The sequence below is a fragment of the Gracilinanus agilis genome, chromosome 3 (genome assembly GCF_016433145.1).
Source record: "Gracilinanus agilis isolate LMUSP501 chromosome 3, AgileGrace, whole genome shotgun sequence".
In the NCBI taxonomy this organism is placed as follows: Eukaryota; Metazoa; Chordata; class Mammalia; order Didelphimorphia; family Didelphidae; genus Gracilinanus; species Gracilinanus agilis.
This window is the reverse complement of record NC_058132.1, coordinates 237,282,446-237,303,739: the sequence shown is the minus strand read 5'-3', so window position 1 is coordinate 237,303,739 and position 21,294 is coordinate 237,282,446. Positions and strand designations below refer to the sequence as shown.

The 21,294-nt window shown below is 35.1% G+C and overlaps 1 protein-coding gene across 1 annotated transcript in view; it reads right to left on the bottom strand.

Moving 5' to 3' along the window:
- Window positions 1–386: 386 nt before the first annotated feature.
- Window positions 387–21,294, bottom strand: part of PDE1A (phosphodiesterase 1A) — a 459,479-nt gene continuing 438,571 nt past the window's right edge. Inside the window, exons 15-16 of the mRNA XM_044669733.1 lie at window positions 3,289–3,411; window positions 387–849 (exon numbers count right to left, since the gene is read on the bottom strand). Coding sequence (XP_044525668.1) covers window positions 3,332–3,411 — 80 coding nt within the window. The 3' untranslated portion in view covers window positions 387–849; window positions 3,289–3,331. The remainder of the gene's footprint in view (window positions 850–3,288; window positions 3,412–21,294) is intronic.

Below are 21,294 nucleotides of genomic sequence, written 5' to 3'. Positions count from 1 at the left end.
AAGTTCATGATTCATTTCCAGAGTTTCCCATTAACAATGATTGAAGACTCTTCTCTGAGACTAGAAAACCATGGAGGGTAGGGGGCTGTGTTTGATTCATGTTGCACATCACCAAACAATGCCACGTGATCTTTAGATTTTTATGATGACAATGCAGATGATGATAACAATTTATAAGCTAATTAGTTAGTTTCAGATAAAGGTTCCACTGACTTTATCACAAGTTCTTAATCATGATGAGGTCTCCTCTACTTTGGAGCTCCAATTTAATTGTAGATTCATAGCTCACTTAAGTGTCTGGTTTCAGTTTTATGGCTTTCCAACTCTGTTCCCAAACATTATGATAGAAATATAATAAGAATGATCTGGATGGTCTGCTGTCCAAGACTGCAGAACTAATTTTTCCACGAGGTTTAAAAGAAGAAATTGCTTGCTGTATCACTTTTCAGAAAACAGTACATCAGAGAATGGATGAGTGAATGAATAAATGCATCATATATTTATACACATTTCACAGTCAGCTAAGTTAGAACAGCTTTCAATAATGCAAATTTCAAAAGTGGTCCAATATTTGACTGAAAAGTTGTTGGTTTTTTAATGGCTTGATTGAAAATGGTCCAGCAGTGGAGGAAACACAATGATGATGACACTATGACAGTAACAATAGTAAGAAAACTCTACTGAAATCTTGAGAAAATCAAAATGGCCTGAGTTACGAACTCAGGATTTCATGTTTTTAATTTTCTTCCATTATCATCCATTAAAAAGGGTAGGATTCTTGAATATGCTTATAGTAGAGTCTCTTGGCCATTTGAGGATTTAGGATATTTATGCACTGTTCTGATTTTCCTGAAAGAAACCAGGGATCATGATTTTATCATTCCATAAGTATCTCTCATTTCTAGTTAAGTCAATATTCATTTTCCACAAACAGATTTAATATAAGACATCAGTGATTTAGTTTTACAAATGGCCGAATGACAAAAATTATAAATAAAACTTCAACAATTTCATTTAATAAGAGAGCACTGGATTTAGAGTAAAGATCTGAATTCAGGTTTTGGTTCTGTTGTTTTCTACCTTTGGAACTTATGAAAGTTGGTTTGGTTTTCCTAGGCCATTTTCTCATTAACAAAATCAGTGAGGTAAAATATGTAGTCTCTATGTTCCCTTCTACCTCTAAATCCTGAGTCTCGTTAAAGGAAGAACAATCGTGTCTCTATTATCTCTCTCACAAGGTCACTCTGCTGTTCAAAGGATAAGACAACAGCAGCCACAACCACCCCCACAATATGTCACCACAGCAACTATTCTAGGTCATAGCCTAGGGTTGATATAGGGAACTAAATACTGATGAAAATTCTTCAAGCTATTGTTGTCAGGTTTTTCCTGGGATGGGGGTTGGGGGTGGAGGTATAACACTTACAGTTTTCAGGTCGAAAGTTTGATTAGGACATTTCTAAGTACTTGAAACTGTTGGTACAACTATTTTCCCAACAATAACAACCTTTGAGAGGCTTTCAGTAAAGCTAGTAACAAAGTGCTCATGTCCTAGTACTTTTGTTCAGTGCTTATAATGATGTCTGATAGAATGGGTGCTTAATAAATGCTAGTGGCTAGTCATATCATTCACCAGTACAATAGTTTGTAAAACCTTAAATACTAAGTGTCCTCAGAATCTTAATGCAGTTGTAAGTTTTGATAGCTTCAGAAGTATAAATGCTATAGAATTTTTAAAGAAACATTTGAAAGTATAATTATTTAAAACATTGAAAATAACCACTATCTTGTGCCATATTTTGCTCTAGTTTATTTTCAGACTTTGAAAATTAAGAGCATACTTAAGTGACATCTTTTCGAGGACATTCAAGCATTCATATACAACTGCTTCCTCTCTTCTTCCATTACTCACTGAAGTCTTATGAAGATATTTTGAATACTGTAATACTACCTTGTTCTATTATGTCACTTAATGAAAAAAAGAGTATTCAAATTTTTCTTTTAAAATGGAGAAAGATAATGGAGATAGCATTCTGTATGTTGACGATTAATAAATTTTAAACTATTTTTAACTGAAAAATTAAGTCCATTTTGGGGAAGAAAGTATATTTTCTAGTGTGAAATTTTATAGCAGTATGAAAAAGTATAGTATGATTGGAGGAGGGAAAAATAATGCTGGATTGAAAGTCAGAAGACCTGGGCTTAAATTCCTACTCAAATACTTGTTCCGTATGTGACCTTAAACATGATACTTCTACTCTGGACTCAAACTCTCTTAACCATAAAAAGAAGGAGTTGGAATATATGAGTTTTAATATCCCTTTCAGCTTGAAAATCTAATGATCCTATGGTGAAAAATCAAAATGTCATGCCTGATCCAGAAGGTATGGAACTGAAACCAATGATCATTGGCCCCATTAGTACATTTGAAGACGGTTATAACTACTTAGAAGCAAAATGAGAGACAACAATGTTATTGAATTGAAGGCACATAGAGACTGGAAGTCTGAACTAGATGAGGGATTGTATTACAACACTAAATTTTGTTATGTAGCCTAAACACTCTCAAAGTGATTTTGGGGAATACAATAATTTGTCTATTATACATGTATTTTTATGTACTTATTAACATGCTATCTCCCCAATTAGAATAGATATTTTTACCTTTGAATCCTCAGCATTTAGCACAGATATATGTCTGGTACATACTAAGAGATTAATAAATACTTGATTGCTTGGTCTGTGGAAATAACTGCCATTATCAGGTTCAAATAAAAAGACTCTAAAGCTTCTAGTTGAATTCTGCCAACCTAATAATTCATAAAGAAAACTTTGAAGGGGAGGATTGTACCTGCCAAAAGCTGAGTGGTGGGCTTTAGAAAATATCCCAATATTTGCAAAATGCCCCTATACATTCATTATAATTTGTGGCATTGTATTATGGAAAAAGTTATAGCTCTTTATTTAATTCTTATTTAATATTTCTCTAAGGTGCATTTCCAAACTCTTGTTCCTTCAATATTTTCTCTCCAATATTTGCTTGTTTTTGTTTTCATTTAGATTCTTAAACCTTGGCCTTTGATTTCAGGTATGAATAGATTATCAGCAGCTCAGAAGAGGTTTTCCATTAGAAATGTTCTATCTTTTGTAAGACTACTAATAAAAGTGATGTAAGAACATTTAAAAGGAAATTATTCTCAGAGAATATTCAAACAAAATGACATAAAATATCATATTATAAAATCCTCTTTGGGAATTATATTTCAATAATAGTAAAGATGAAATTACCTCTCATTTGTAATACATCAGAGGCCTTTAAGACGTCTCAAACCTACTGATGGTGAATCACGTCACATTTTTCTTCTGTGGTATTTATTACCTCTTCTGACTTTTTATGGAGCTCAGCCTCACCTGAAGGCAAAAGACAAGTTATTTGGGGAGACCAATTAAGCAGGTTAAGAGGTAATGATGCAATTTGGCAGATTAAATTTTATTCTTATTGCACTTTGTAGCATATTTCTCCAAGATCACCAGGCATTTAACTTTCAATGAGTAAAGTGAAGCTTAAAAAATTATCTTTTGGTAATTCTATAGTACTTCTAAAACTTCAAAAATATGAACTATGAACACAAAGAGGAAAAAGGCAAGACAGATTTAAACATATATTGAATATCACAGGCAGATCATGTCTTCAATTCCTTTTCTGAAAGAAAAAAAGTTAAAACTGGAAAAACATAAGTAAATCCCAGGATTACTTGTCTTTCTCTGTGTTCCACTGGCATTCCTGTGGATTAAAGAAAAATTAATTTAAGAGATCAGCTTATGTTGAAAGAATTGTGCATCTGGCTATACAAAATTGAATGGAATTTTTAATTGTTTACCTTTAATATAATTTTTCAAGGTCATAAAATTTTAAAAGCTCTTGAAGATCTGTGACCTTAAAAATATGATATAGATTCAAGACAGAGGAGATCTAGATTTATCAGTAAAGATGAATTTCTTTATCAGTAAAGAAAGAGAAACAGAGTTTCAAAGAATCAATTGTGACATTGAAGCAAATCTCAGAGCTATTTACCTTACCTTACCTTCCCCATACTCTGTTTTCTAGACCAGAGTTTATGCTTGGTTTGAAATGAATTAGCAAACAAAAATCCACTGACTCTGAAAGAAAAGGACTTAGAAATGGATCCTGGTTCCACTATATACCAGAATGATCTCAGATCTGTTATTTTACCTATATATGATATAGGCTAAAATGTCTCACAAACTCTGACAAATAACTGTAAACAATTAAAAGAACATGGAAACAATAACTAGTCAATTAGTATGCCACCTGTTATGATTAAAATAGATATAGACGGATGTAAATAGAAGTATTAATATTTTAATTAAGGCCATGTTGGAAAAATGAAGACCACACGCCTGCTAAGATCTAACTCAAATCGCCTACCATACCTTCTGCCCACCTGGCTCCCTCCTAACCAAAAGAGCCTGCCTCCAATGCCTCAGGAGTCTTCTACTGTTCTTTTACTTAATCACACTTCCTGTCTACCTGCATTACAAGAGGAATCATGGAAAATGTAGTTTCCAAGTCTCCTAAACATCCACTGGAAGTTTGTCATATATCTAAATATTTAGAACTCAAATGAACCCCAAATAACCCTCAAAGGAACACCCAAAATTCCAAATAACACACACCTTTCAGATAAGATATATGGGTTGCTTAGATCTTCAATTATGGGAAAACTCACATCAATCTTTAGACATAACCTAGGTTGGGGGGTCTTTGAACCGGAAGTACAAGTGGTTCAAAGGACTAGGTTCAAACACTGCTCAATTTCCACAACCACTGACTTAGAGTCTATGCAGAAAATAGCAAAATTTAACTGAAAATTGCCCTGGGGATTTAACATGTCATTAATATCCTATTTATGTTGCAGTTTGCTCCCCTCAGTGGATAAACAGAAATGAATCATGGGTAAAACCATTCAGACCAAAGTGGACCCTGGCTAAAGTGACATCAGTTTCTTGGAGACAGCAGGGAAACAGCTACCAAAACAAATGACCTCTTGCTTAATAACTAATGAAGATAAAATGCATTCCTGAAAACCCTCTACTAGCCATCCTTTGCTTACCTTACTTACTTACCTACATTACCTTACTTACTATACTAGCTAGCTGACTGTCTATAGTTGCCCTGGTACTAAATTCTCTGATAACAAAGCTTGTTCTCTCACAATGGAATTGGTTTGAGCTATCAATCGATTCTTGGGACAAGACCCAATTAGCATTGCCCACATCATATGAATGTTGGTGTTTTAACTCTAAAATGAGGAGTGTGAATTCTATGGTTTTAAAGTTGACTTCTAGCCTCAAACCTATGATTTTCTGAATGATCTTATGTCAACATGTAAATTGAGGAAATCAGAAGTGCCAAGAATTCTTTCCATGTTAAGAAGAATTGTGAATAAATGTCAGATAAGATAAGTGCTATTGAGGAATAGAACATGCTATTGGGGTTTACTATTCTTAGGAAAACCAAAAAGTGGTCTAGAATAAAGTTTATGAAAACAAAAAGATCGTGGAATTTCTGTTGTGTTCCAAAAGTTGTTAAAAGATAGGAGAGGTCAAATCATTGGACTGCCCTTTAACTCCCCTCTTTGTTCCTGTGACTTTTTAGACCAAAATAATGTCCCAGCCATTATTTCCCTACATGTTTTGTATGGGAATGTAAACTTTATCAGGGCAGTAACTGTCTTCCTTTTTTTTCTATTTGCTTCCATCAGCCTCAGCATAGCACTTGGCACATGATAAATACTTATAAATATTGTCATTCAACAAAATTAGTTTAAAAAGTACCAACTTGAGGAATAGTATTGTTGACACTCTGTCAATCTTTGGTCTTGCTTCACAAATTAACCCCAGTATTTGTGTGGTACCACAAGGTTAGGATGATGAAAAGTAAATACATATTCATTATTTTTCATTATTAAAGCTTTTTAGAACCAGAATCAAAGGGAGATCAGATTATATCTAACTACTTTTATGGTTATTTCTGTTTCTATCTACATCTGAATATCTAAATCAAAAGAAATATATTAATATAAATACAGATACACCTTTAATATAATGTTCAACTTCTGATTACATTGCTAAAAAGATCTCAGCCCTATGTAGCACAATAGTAATTCTGAGACTATATGTACCTCCATTTTGGCATGGTAGTGTGGATGGAGCTTCTGGGACCAACTGTCCTTTGACAAAGTTCTAAGGCTGGCTAACTGCCAGAAATTCTACAGTTAGGTTTTGCAAGAATAAATGCCTTGATTGCATCTCTGCATTACATAGATAAATCTCCATCATCTGCCTTCTTTGAGAAAAAATTACAAATTAAATTAATTTTATGATTGCCCAAGCAGAGGATTACACTGAGAATGGTGAACCCCTGTCGGGACAGGAAGATGTAGCCTTGTTTGCTGTAAGGGTCTGTAGCTATGTTCCAAGCACATATTCTGTTAGTCTCACCTTTAAGGCACCATTGACTATCACCACTAAAAGGAGCAGATATCTTTTTGTCTTAGACAAGATAGTAGGGAAAAGGAGAAAGATATCTGGCATTAAAACAAACAAACAAACAAATAAAACTATTTTCCCTATGATCCTACTTTCTGACCATCTCTATCCCTCTGATAAGTGAGTCTTTTGCTTTATATTGCCTGGAACCTGGCTTCTATCATATTTCTTACAGTCTCTTTGACATGTATCCTCAATTCCTGCTCCTCTATCTGTATCTTCCCTTGTTTTCTTGTATTCATATCCCCAGAACTTTGCCACAAAGCCTAGCAAGTTGTTCATTTGTTCAGTTATGTGACTTTTCTTGACCTTATGGACCAGAGCATGTTGGGCCCTTCTACCCTCCATTATCTCCCAAAGTCTGTCCAGGCTCATGTTCATTACTACCATGACACTCTCTGTTTATCTTCTCCTCTGCTGTCTTTTCTTTTTTGTCTTCCATCTTTCTCATTATGAGGCCAAAATGTTTAAGCTTCACCTTCCATATTTGTCCTTCCAATGTTTAGTTGGATTTGACTTCTTTAAGTATTGCCTGATTTGATCCCCTTGCTGTTCAAAAGTCTTCTCTAACGCCATGATCAGAAATTGTTGATTCTGTGTCACTCAGCTTTCCTTATAGTGCAACACTCACAGCCACACATTACTCCTGGAAAAAACATAGCTTTGACTATTCAGTTGGCAAGGTAGTATCTCTTTTTTTTTGCATGCTATCGACCTTTGCAATAGCTTCCTTCTAAGAAACAAGTCCCTTTTAATTTTAGGGCTGCAAGTCACTATCTGTACTGATCTTTGATCCCAAGAATATAAAATTTGACACTGTTTCCATTTCTTCTCTCTTTATTAGCCAGAAAGTGATGGAACCAGTTGCTAAGATTTTAGAGGGTTTGTTTTTGCATTTTTTTAAAAAATGTTGAGTTTCAAGTCAGCTTTTATATTTATTGGGCATATGTTATATACCAGGCTGGATGAAGCAGAAGTCAGAATTAAGATTGCCAAGAGAAATGTCAACAACTGAAGATATGCAGATGATACTATTCTGATGGCAAAAAAAGGCTTATTAATTATTCTTCACTTCTGGTATATTTTAATATATTTGGTATATATATGAGTATATGTTTTAGTAGATAATACATTTTACTATTTATTTTTCTATATTTCTTTCTATCATTTATCACCATGTACCTGCTGGGAAATGTGTCTCTTAAAATGGGGGAAAGGGAAGATCAATGAACTTGGAGTCAAGGGACTTGAGTTCAAATCCTTCCTCTGTCACTTGCTAGCTGGATAACACTGGTCAAATCACTTTATCTCTATCATACCAAGCCATTATGAAGACAAAATGAGGTAATGGAAATAATATCTCTTTAAAATTACTATGTAGATATTAGCAATTAGTCTCTAATGGGATACAGATGGTCCAAAGCAATAATAGCAGAGGGCACTCTGGCTAAGAATGCTATCAAATATTCATTAGGGGAATAAAAGGATGGTAATCCTTTGGGAATTGTTTTTTAATGAGAATAATGTGCATATACATAAATAGACAATTTTATACATACATATGTACATATATAAAAACTGTGATGCCTTTCTATTTATACCTATATGTCAATTCCTGCCTATGTGTTTGTGTATGTATCTTCTCTTTTGTATATAATGATGTATTTATGAGAACTTAATTTAATTCATACTGTATAGTATCATGTCAGGATATTATTGTTGTTGTTTCAGAATGGTACTATATTATTGCTCCAAAATCACTGGTGTACCACTATGACTTATAGGTCTCTTTCTACAGACCTTGTGTCTAGTCAGACTTTTCCCATGAATTTACTCATTTATACTTTAAAATTCTTCTTTCTGGATTCATTGCTTTTCAGAGACCAGAAAATCAGTTGATTTCAATCATTATTTTTATGCTGAAAATTTTCATATCAGTAGCTCAAACCTGACTCCCAAACCCTTATTTCCAACTCCTGGATAAACATGTTTATTAGAATGTACAGCTGTAGACTAAAACTCATCATTTCCCCTTCATTTAAACTCTATCTTTCTTCAAATGCAAAGTTATTTTCCCCATTATCTAGACTTAAAACCTTGGAGTGGCCTTTGACTGGCCTGAGTTCTTTACCACCTATGTTCATTCTGTCACCTTGTTTTTCAGTTCACCATAGAAAGACCTTGGATCTATATCATATCAATCAATTAACCAATAATCTATAACCAATAAACATATGTTAAGCACCTACTATGTGCTGGTTGCTGTGAGTTACTAAAGATACAAAGAAAAAGATGAAAAGTGCTTAACCTCAAATAACCTTTGATTCTATCAGGAGAAATGATCTATACACCTATAAACAGACACTAAGTAAACACAGATAAGTACAAGGTAATTTTAAAGGGAAAGAGGGAGGCATTAGTAGCTGGAAGAATCAGGGAAGGCCTTATGTAGAAGATCACATGGTCTGATCTTTGAAGGAAACTGAAAATTCTAGGAGGCAGAGTAAAAGAGGCACTTCATTCCAGATATAAGGGGCAGCTTATGAAAGGGCACAGGCTTGGGTGATTGAATAATATGCATGAGGAATAGCAAGGTCATTTTGGCTAGACTGTTGACAGCAGTAAAAAGGATAATGGACAGTAAATCTTAAAAAGCTAGGTTAACGTCATGTTTTAAAGTATTTTTAATGCTAAATGAGAGTTTGGATTTGATCCTGGAGGAAATAGCTGCTAGAATTTATTAAATGGAGGAGAGTGATGGTCAAAGCCATGTTTTCAGAACATCACTTTGGTAACTATATAGAAAATGGATTATAGAGAGGAGCGGTGAAGCTGGTAGACTATTATAGTAATCTAGGCAAGAAATGATGATGAGGGCCTGAACTATTATAGGAGCCAGAGGGTCATAACTATGTGAACAGAGTGGAGGGAACCGATATGAGAGATGTCAGGAAGATTGTCCCAAGAAGAATTGGCAGCTGAATGGATATGAGGGTGAGGGAGGATGAAGAGTTGAGTATGACTCAAAGGTTATGAAGCGGGGTAAATGGAGAAATGGTTGTAGTTTTTATACGGAACCAAGGAAACTCAGAAAAAGGGAGGGGGGCATGATAGTGACATGTTATAATGATCAATTAAAGAAAATAGAAATGTTTAGCCTCAACAAGAAAAAGCTGGGACTATATAGTCATGATAGCTGTCTTCAAGTATTTGAAATCTGTCAAGTGGTAAAGGAATTAACACAAGAAGCATTTTCTAAGGTCTTATAATGTTCCAAGAACTAGTAACTTCTGAAGATTCAAAGAAAAACACAATCATAGTTTTTGCTCTCAAGGAGATCCCATTCTAATGGGGGAGATTAGATATTTGTTTTCACCCCTGAGTTCAAAACCAGATGCAATGAGTAGAAATTGTAAATTGGCAAATTTAGATTTGATGTCAGGAAAACAAACTGAGCAAAATTCCAAACAAATGGACCTATCCATGAGAATAATGGGCTGCCTCAGGAGGTAGAGAGCCTCCCTTTCCAACCTTTAGATTAGAAGCCAAATATGACCTAACAGGTCTATCATCTAGTTCAACCTGTCCTTGAACAATGATCCATTATAAAGCAGCTGACAAATCATTATTTGCCCTCTTCTTGAAGAACCACTACCTTGCATGGCATCCCTTTCTACTTTTGGAGAATTCCTATCAAGTTTTTCCATGAAACAAGTGTAAAGTTATTTCTTTTTAACATCCTCTCCTTGTCTCTAATGCTGTGGTGTTTGGCCAAATTTAAACAATGAATTCCTCTTCTGCATGACAATCCTCTGAATACCTGACAGAGTTTTCATGTTCACCCAAGGCTTCAATTCTTAAGGCTAAACAGCCCTAGATCCTTCAACTAGTCCCCTTAGAGAATGATTCAAAGTCCTTCTCCATCCTGATTGTCTTTCTCTGGATGCCTTCCATTTTTTTCTCATTCCAATATGGAGTAGTCAGGATTGAACACAGTATTTCAGATATTGTCATTCCAGGGTAAAGTACAGTGGAGTTGTCATCTCCTGAAACCTGTACACTACATATCATTTAAAATGTTCTAATGCTTTTCTAGCTTCAAATGCTTTTTTGACTGTTATTTGTACACTTAATGACCATGGAACTTGAAATCCACTAAAAAATCCACAAGTTTTTTCATATGATTTTTTAGCTAGACATCTTTTCCATATCTATAATTATCGAGTTGATTTTCAAAAACTCCCTGTTAGACATTATATCTCTATTAAATTTTATCTTATTATATTCAGCCTGACATTTAGAATCCTTTGAGATATTTTTACCTTAAGTTTGTAACCCAATTAATTAGCTATCCCTTTCAGCTTTTTCTGTGTCATAAGAAATTGATGAATATGTCATCCATTCATATGTCTAAGTCATTTGCAAAAAAAAAAAGCAGAAACCAAGCCAGGATAAATATCAGGGAGCACTTTTCTGGAGCTCATCTTCCAAAAATGATGTGTCATTAAGCTCTTTGGGCAGAATAATTCGTTCAGTTCTTAAACCACCTATTAATTCTACCAGTTCCTAGTCCACCTATTATCCATCATGTATCTCTTTCTGCAATTCCCACAAAATAATAAGAATGATGAAATTCAACATTTTGCTAAGATTTAAGTAAATTATGTCTACTTCGTTCCTCAGACCTACCAGTGTTTTAGGCAAGTCTCTAAGACTTTAAACTGCAAAGAATATACTGGAGTTCCCTCTCTTGGCTTCCTCTTGAAAATATGGGTTTAGTTTCTCTCCCTGTGCCTTACATATGAGGAAACAAACTTACAGAGCATAGGAATTCAGAAGCTTCATTGGATGCTGAATGATTTGGCATAGTTAAAAAACTTGTAAGTGAAAGAATTAGGATTTGGACCCATGTGTTGTGACTCTGAGTTCAGTTCTTTCCCTTTTTACCAGATGTAGAGTTTGGGTTAACTAGAATGGTTAAAGATGGAGATGCTCTTGTGAACTGAATTTTCTGGTTCTTTCATGGTAAAAAAGAATACTTCAGGGGCAGCTGGGTAGCTCAGTTCCACATTTGTTTAAAAAATCTTTGTATTGATCTACTGATCTGTGGAAACCATACTGAACATAAGATATTTTACTACAAAGAATATCTTACCTACAATGGGGATCGTTATCTAAGAAAAAGTCCTCCAGTACTATTTATTTAGATGGTCATGAGGAAAATAAATGTTGAATTACAATAATTTCTGTATGAAATCTTCCTTAAACCTAAGGTTTAGAAAGTCAGCCAGCTTCTTAACTGAAGTAATTTACTGCCAGGCCTCAAGGCATGTGTCTGAGATGGCTTTTGTTAGAAGCAGGTTGAAGGCCTCCTCCTTATTTATCTATAATTAAGAATTCCCTTAGGTAAGGGAAATCTGGTAAACTCTAGCTATTGCCATGTTAGGGCTAGAGAAAGAACATGCTGGCATCTTCCCCTCTTAGCAGAGACCCAATCCTCCTATAATGAGGGAGGAGGTGAGGTCTCTAAGTCCACCTCCTCTCTCAAAATATCCACCCATGGGGACTGGCAGAGGAGGTTCCAAGTTCAAATTGTCAGGCCAATTGGAGAGAGAACACAACTCACTTTATAAGTGTAGGATTTCCTTGCCCTCTCTTTTCCTTCCCTAGGAGGTTGGTGAGAGAGCCAGTCTTTGTTAATAAATGAATGCATCTGTTATTCCCAGAGAAATGGCCTCATAATCTTTATTGGGTAAAAATCTGAAGGCTACACTTGATGTGTGAGAGATTGGTCTTTTAATCTCATAGATTTAAATTATAGGGAACCTTCATATGTCCCTAGTCTCACCTTATTTGGAACAAAAGGAACTGACAGTCCCAGGAGTGAAATGACTGCATGTGGTCATAGAGGAAGGAAATGAGCTGGGATCTGAAAGTCCTCTCTTTAATCCACAAGCTAGGAATTTGGCTTTAAAAATAATAAATCCTTCTTGTCGACCAACTTATTTTATCATAATTTGTTTTTCTTTTCTGAGACAAGTCAATAAAAGTATACATTTAAGGTTTTATTGGATAATGAATTAATTCAAAATATTTCAAAGTAAATGGTGGATTTGTATACAATATACAGTGGAAGATGCTTCACCTTGGATGCAGTGATATATTTTCCCCCAACCTGTCCCTATTCAGCTAAGTGAGAGTAGAGTAACTGCCAATTTCTTCATAATTAAATCAGTTAAAAAATTATAACCGCCATAAATCTAAACTGTTTCCCCTCTTCCAGATTAAAATAAAAATTTGCTTTCTATAACACATCAGACTGGACCATTTTGTTTACTCAAAATTTCTAAGCTTTGGTGATATTTACTAAGAAATCTGAGAGTACTGCCATATGCAATACCATTTATTCATGTTTATTAAGACCTGTCCAGGCTGCTGCTTTTGGGTGGGAGGTGGGAAAAAGAAAGGGTGGGATGTTAGGAGTTTGAGTTGATTTGGCCATCTGAAATGGCAGGGAAGAAGATAGGAGAAAAATTCTGAGAAAAGGAAAAGAGTAAGGGGAGTCACCAAGTCCAAGACATCATCCTACCTTAGGATTCAATCTAAACAATGGAGAAAGGAGGAAGAGTTTGTTATTTAGTTGATTTAGTTGTATCTGACTCTTCATGACTGTTTAGGGTTTTCTTGGCCAAAACACTGGAGTGGTTTACCATTTCCCTTGTTTTCCACATGAAAAAAAAACTGGGGCAAACAGGGCTAAGTGACTTGCCCAGAGTTACATAGCTAATAAGTGTCTGAGGCCAGATTTGATTTCAGGAAGATGTTCATCCTTAGCCCAGGTCCAGTGCTCTTATTTACTGTGCTACTTAGCTGCCTGAAGGAATATTAGCACAAAATAAGAAGCATCAGATTAGAAATACCAGCTAAGCAACTAAACAAAGACCTGGAAGACATGAGAAATTCAGAGGATCTTCAATGGAGTCAGTGAAATAGTCAAGTAGCAGAATGGTATTTTGATTGCTCAAGGGCCTCTAGGCCCTTCATGCTCAAGGGCATCTCTTTCTCAAGCTTGTTTTAGGAAAGTGCTTATATTAGCAGGCATCAACACTAATAACTAACCCTATTTAAAATAGTAAGGAGCCTTTTCAGGAAAAGAAATATTGTAATAAAATCATAAGATGCATAAAAAATAGTAAAAGAAAAAATGCAGAAAAAAGGAAAAGGGAAGACATTCCCAACACTATTTTTTTGGTTAAATTGGGACCTGTGATTTTTATCAATAAAAGGAATTTCCAATGTGGAAAATGTCCTCTATCAATGCAGATGGAAAATTTGTGATTTTTGGTTTTAGAGAGTTGATAGGGCACTGAATAGTTAAGTGACTTACCCTTGATCATATTATTAGTATTAGAAGGTATCAGAAGCATGAGTAGAACTCAGATCTTCCTGACTCCATATTGACCCTTTATCTAGTAAGCTATACTGCCTTTCTGCTATGGCTATTATTCCCCGGGTTGAATGACTGTAGGAAAATCTGGCAGAAATATATGATTGATTGATAGATAGATAGATAGATAGATATTATCTATAAAGCTATTACCTGGGCATTCATCTCTAATTTATTCACTTTCTTTTTGACAACATTTATTTTCTGAATTTTCTGAATTCTGAGAAGTTGAATTTTTAAAAAATGATTATAGGTCCCACCCAGTGAAATACCCATAAATTAAGAGCTCGTTGTCCTAATGGAGAGAACTCCACTAACATCTACTGTAGAATGATCTTTAGCCTCGGGAAATGATGTGCTAAGTTTGTATAGGTTATTAAATGAGTACATTCTTCATAATGGCAGGACTTATTTAACATTGTTGTGCCTCATACATGTCTAATATCAAGAGTATTTTATTCGTTCTGAATTATTTTTATTTGATGAGATTTCCATTTTTTGCAGCTTTCAGTGTTTCTTTCCTATTCAGCATCTTTCTACCTTTATTTTAACTGGCTAGTTTGTATAAACCTACTCCTATGAGGTATGAGATAGCCAAGAATATAGTTCTTGACCAACCTAGTCGTTTGGTCAGAAGTGAGGTTGTTACTGGTTTATTTTGTGGAACCTTAGGCTTCCTTCTTTTCCCTTTCCGAATGGCACCTTTTCCATCTTCACTAGAAATAGCCATTGAATTCCCAGAAGACACACTACAAGAAGGCCTAGCATAAATTGGTTTGAGGATGGATCGAACGGATGATGTTCTTGAGCAACGCTGGTCATACATGTGCTGAGAACTTTTAACAGCTGGGGTTATCCTGGGTGGCAGGACCTTACTGTCTTTTTTATCAGTGAGGAACCCTTGATGAATGTTATGATTTTCTGTGGAGAGGGAAAAAATATGGAAATTAAACATATGCTAGAAAATTAAGATTTATGTCATTATCTTTCTTGCTTTGATTTCCAATCACAATCCAAAGACATGGGTAATTTTTTTCTTCCTTTGTAGCCAAGGTATATTAGAAAGATAACCAGAAAAACAAAGAAATTAAGCGGTTATATGCAAACACACATGTAACCCAGAACTTTCACTGAAATCTTGAAGTTTCTTCTCTCTAGGTACTAAAGGTTATGCCAGAAGAGTACAAGCCCTGTCAAGTTGTACTCAAATCAAAAGGGCTTTAAGTACGTGTGATGATTTGTGGTGTATGTTGCCAGGTTCAAAAAAACTCTACAGCAAAATGTTGGTTAAGAAGTAATAAATATTGATAGCCATGGCAACTCAGGAAGGGATTATTATTTCTATTATTGGAAGAACCACCCAGCCCCATAGAAAACTGTGGAGCTTTTGAAGCACGGTAGTAATAAAAGCTAAAGGTAAGCACACCTCACAATATTAAAAATAAGGGTATATAATCTCTAACCTTTAGTCCCCACCTGTGGCTTATTGCTAATTACACCTTACTAAGCCCCAATCAATAATGGCTTACTCTCACTGTTTGTTGCCTTCCTCCCAATTCATGTGCTACTGAACATTAAAAAACCTTAATGACGGGGTCCACTAAATCTGTATTTTTCATTAACAATAGTAATAATGGCTAGCACTCACATAATGTTTTAAGGTTTGCAAAACCATTTACAAAATACCTCATTTGATCCTCACAACCACCTTAGGAAGCAGGTGTTATAACTGTCTTCATTTTAAAGAGGAGAAAACTGAGGCAAACAGAAATTAAGTGATTAGCTTAAGATCACACAGCCAGTAAGTATTTGAGGCTGAATATGAACCCAGGAATTCTTGACTACATGTCCAATGTTTTGTGTACTTTGCCATGTAGTTAGTTGCCTTTCTACTAGACTTTCTGTTTGGTATTCAATTAACAATGTAATCTTTATTGTTTTTTACTTCATTAGCAGATTTACTTCTCACTCAACACAGTGACTATTCCCAAACTTTCCTGAAGCCAACTTATCTTTCTTCATACTTAACCAAAAATATTGAGGTCATTTGTCAGGGATTATCTTTTCTTCCTCTTCCTCATCTCACTCCATTCAAATGTCTTTCCCTACTATCTTTTACTTTTGTCTCAGAGAAAAGTGGCTTTTCTCCTTTATCTTTCCTGGTTCCCTTCTTACACATCTAAGCACTGGTTCTGAATCTCCTTTCCTAGATCTTCCTTCAGATCATGCCCATTAACCTTGGGTGTATCCCAAGGCTCTGTTTTGGGCTTTCTCTTCTCCTTTTATACTGTCTTGATTAGTGGTCTCATCAGTTCTCAGGGATTCATTGATCATCTCTATGTAGATGTCTAGGCAGCTATGTGATATTGTGGATAAAATACTGGGCCTGGAGCTAGGTCAAAGGGTACGTTACAGAAAGTTAGGAAGGCATGAGTTTAAGCTCAGACTTTGACAGTTACTAGATGTGTGACACTGGGCAAGTGACTTAAGCCCTGACTGTCTCGGTTTCTTCATCTGTAAAATGGAAAAAATAATAGCTTCTACCTAATAATAAAGGGTTGTACAAAGATATTCATAGTCACACTCTTTTTGTTGGTAAACAAATGGAAAATGAGGGGATGTTCATCTATTGGTGAATGGGTAAATTAAGTATGCTATATGATGGCGATGGGATACTATTGTGCTATAAGGAATGATGAGTGATTAGATTTCTGTATGAACAGGAAAGCTGGGGTTCAGCAGCAGAGGCAGCATTAGCAGGATTTCAGGCAGGGGTCCAGCATCTGAGGGGATTGGGAATGTAAGGTAGGAACAGAGAACAGCTAGGATCTGGGATCAGTGGACGAGAGACAGGTGCTTCCACGGAGGAGCCATCAGCCCTCAGTTGAGTGTTGGGAAGATCAGAAACCGCTTCCCCCCACTCGCCAGGGAGAGAGAGGCAGGGCCATGGGCTGCCTGCATTGGCATCTGAGGCCATTGGGAGCAGGAATGTAAAAAAGGGCAGGTAGGAATAGGCTGGAAAAATGACTTTCCTCTTTCAAAAAGTCACTCAAAAGAACTGAGCAAAGTGGCCAAAAAGAAAAGCACAAAAAACTGCAAGAGCAGGTCCACAGCTCCTGAGAGGATTTGTAATACTCTCAGAGTTCTGCCTGTGGGGGTAGGGCAAAAAATCATGGCAGAAGCATGGCTTGTTAAGTTATTTGAAAAATTGAGTTATGTCTCCAAACTTCATGTGATTGCCATAAATGTAAGAAATAAAATGAATATAAAAGGATGGATTTAAAAATATTATGATTTTAAAAGATTTATTGGTATCCATTAGAAAAATAAAACCACGTGCCTGTTAAGTCAGTTTGAAAGTTGCACCCTGTTGCCTCCTCCTCTCATCGTGGTTCCTGCTTCCAAGGCAGAAAAAGGAAGTACCAACCCAGGCACTCACTATTTATCCTTCTGTTTACGTTATTATGTAAATGTCTTACATCACCACATAAGACAGGAAGCTAGTTGGATCATGGGAAATGTAGGTTGAAAGAGCCCTAAATGTCCATAGGAAGTTTAGATAGGGACCTAAAAATTAGTTCAAGGACTCCCAAATTTCCAATATCATATAGTTACCCTCTTTATGGTGGCAAACAAATGGAAAATGAGGGGGTGTCCAACTATTGGGGAATGGCTAAACAAAGTGTAGTATATGATGGTAATGGGATACTCTTGCGCTATAAGGAATGATGAATTGCTTGACTTCACTATGAACAGGAAAGCCCTCCATGAATTGATGCAGAGTGAAATGAGCAGAACCAAGAGAACATTGTACACAGAAACTGAAACATTGTGGAATCATTAAATGTAATCAATCAACATTGCTACTAGTAGCATTGCAATGATCCAGGTCAAGCCAGAGAGACTCATGAGAGGGAATGCTATCCACATCTAGGGAAAGAATTGTGGGAGTAGAAATCCAGAAGAAAACATGATCTATCACATTTTTGTATGGGCATAGTATTGGGGTTTTGGTTTTAAAAGATTACTCTGTTACAAAAAAGAAAAATATGGAAATAGGTATCAGGTGATTAACACATGTATAACGCAGTGGAATTGCTTGTAGACTCTTAGAGTGGGAAGGAAAGAGGGGAGGGAGAGAAGATAAATCATGTAAACATAGAAAAATATTTTGAAATTAAAAAAAAATATCAATCAACCCCCAAGGTTTTTGTGAGGATCAAATGACATTATATTTATGAAGTACTTTGAAAATTCTAAATTGATAAAAATGTTCTTTTGTTGTTGTTTTTGTTGTTTTTGTTGCTATTATTATTATCTTTCCAGATAGTTTTTAGATCATTTTTTTAACTATAACTTCTCTTTTGACATCCAGTCTCACATCACCCACAGACTATTGGTCATCTCAAAATGAATATCCTATCTACATCTCAACTTTCATACCATTTCATGAAATAACAGAGAATTTATTATTTTCCTCAAACTGGTCCATTCCCTTAACTTCCTTGTTACTGTCCAGGACATCACATCTTCCCACTCATTTTGCCTCATAACCTCAATGTCTTCCTTGATTCCTCACTTACCCTCAACCAACATATTGAATATGTTTCCAAGTCTTTTTTCTCTCTTCACAACATCTCATATATATCCTCTTCTTTCCACTCACACAACTATCCCTCTGGTACAAAAACTCATCCCTTCATGCCTAGATTCTTGCCACAACCTCTGGTTGTCCTCTTTGTCTCTTTTCTCTTTCCTCTAGACCATTCTCTAGGGAGCTGTAAAAGTAACTTCCTGAAGCACATGTCTGATTCTCCCATCTATGTACACAAGAAATTCCAACAGTTCCCCTAAAATTAAAATGTCATTGTCAGACCTTTCCTGTATTCCTGTACTTTTTCTCCCCTTCACATATTTTCTGATCAAGAACACTGGCCTTCTTGTTGTTGCTCACACATGACACTACGTCTTCTAATCTGTGACTTTGTGCATTATCACTGGCTGTCCTCTTTGCCTGGAATTCTCTTCCTTGTCATCCATGCCTCCTGGCTTCTCTGACTTCTTTCAAGTTTTAGCTCAAATTCTACTGCTTTCTTGAGACTTTTCCCTTTACTCTACCTTCCTTTGAGATTACCTCCCATTTATATTACAAATGTGTGTGTGTACAATATACACATATATATATGTGCATTAAACTAGACATATATACACATACATATAAGTTAAATGTACATAAATATTTGTATGTACATGGTTTATGTATTGTCTTCTTTATGTGTAGGGAACATGTTTTTGCCTTTTTTTTTTATTCTCAGCACTTTGAATAATACATGACAGATAGTAACGCTCAATACATTTTTTTTGACCTAAGGAGAGGGTTGATTTAAAAAGAAAAAAAACAAACAACTACCACACTGACACATGATGCTATCAAGTTTGCTATATTACCAGATAGTTGGTACTTAGGGCAAATACTTCATAAGAAAAAGAGCTAATATGATCTACTTCAAAATGTATATGTAAGAAATATATACTTCCTTACTTGTAAGTACATAAAAATAACCTTTTATATTCCTCTGAAAGTCAAATTCAAAAATGAGTCACATGTCTAGAAGGAAGTCTAATTCTGTAAACATCTTATTCTATTCTATGTATCCAATGGCATTGAACACAAGAAATAAATGGAAAGAAAAAGAAAAAATATTTTATGTATATTCTATATAAGTTTGTATATTTAAGTTGTATATGAATTTGTAGACTATGCATATTTTATAGCTTATTATATGTAGTATTTTCTATATGACATACATAATTACATTTATATATATATTAAGCATAATAGATATTCATGCAAATTCTAACATGTATATAGAGTCTCTATTCTGAAAGGACTTATAAAGGATAAAGATCTTATATGCCCTGTGGTTGCCAGAAAACAAAACAAACAAAAAAAAATATGCTTCTATATTTTAGGACAAGCCTTCTTAACCTGGAATTTATGAATTCATTTTTTAAAATATCATGATAATTGTATTTAAGTACAACTGGTTTCCTTTCTAATCGTATGGATTTCTCTTTATGTATTAATTTCTTTTTCTCTGAAATGGCCCATAGGTTTCATTAGACTTCCAAACTGTTCAATGATGCAGGGAGAAAGAAGGTTAAGAATCCTTGTTCTGGAATATCTAGAAAACTTTCTATCTATTCCTTAATCTCCAGAAAATAAACAAACAAAAAACCCTCCTAACTCTTTCTGGGTAATGCCTATTCTATTATCTGCCAGCTGTCACAGGTTGAGAAATGCACTCCACCCCCCTCCCTAAACTTAAATGTAGATTTCCCATTGAAATGTCTTCAATCTGTCAAATGCTGTTTGAATGCCATTGTGGGATTTGGAGCTGAATTATCTCCATTCTCCATTAGTAGCTGATTATGGGTTCATATAAGGTAATGCCAGCTACACCAAAGGGTAATCAAGACACCAGAAACTTACTTCACTTCTAAATTTATGAAAAATCTTTGGTTTTTTAAAATGTAGATTTTCTGGTATGGAAGGCTTATTTCTAGACATATATAACTTACCTTCTTAAGAGAAAATAGTTTAATGAGATAGTCTTATTATTTAAAAATTACCCTTATACTGTGAATTGTCCACACTGTCAGAATCTTTTAGTATAGGATCTATGTAACAAGTCCTTTCTTTAAAATATGTGGTGTCATTTCCTTTAGGTACAGACAAAGTTGGAAGAGCTGTGTTTATTGAAGTAGAGGTTCTACTCATTCTTTTACACTTCCAGGTTACATCACTTTTCCTTCCCGAAGAAACTCCACTTTTTTTTGAACATGATTTTCTGGCAAGTTCTATTCCATACTTTAATGAATCCACTAAAAAGGAATGAAAAGCACAAGGGCTACACTTATTAAAATGTACTGGCAGATATTTGCTAATATTGATGGGTTTGCAAAAAGTACTTTGTCAACAAAAGAATTCTTCAGTAGAAAGTAGCCTTAATCTTTTTATGCCATAAATCTTTTTGGCAGTCTGGGGAAGCCTCTGGCCCTTTTCTCAGAATAATAATTTAATACAAAAAGGAATACAAAAAACGAATTACATTAAAATAGAGGTGTAATTATTATCCTATCCCAATTAATTAACCTGCTGAAATCTATCCATGGACCTCAAGCAAAAAATTCCCACTCGACAGGTGTTAATAGTAATTTTACATAATGAGCACATAATGCTGGTTACATCAAAATAAAAAAAATTATGCTTT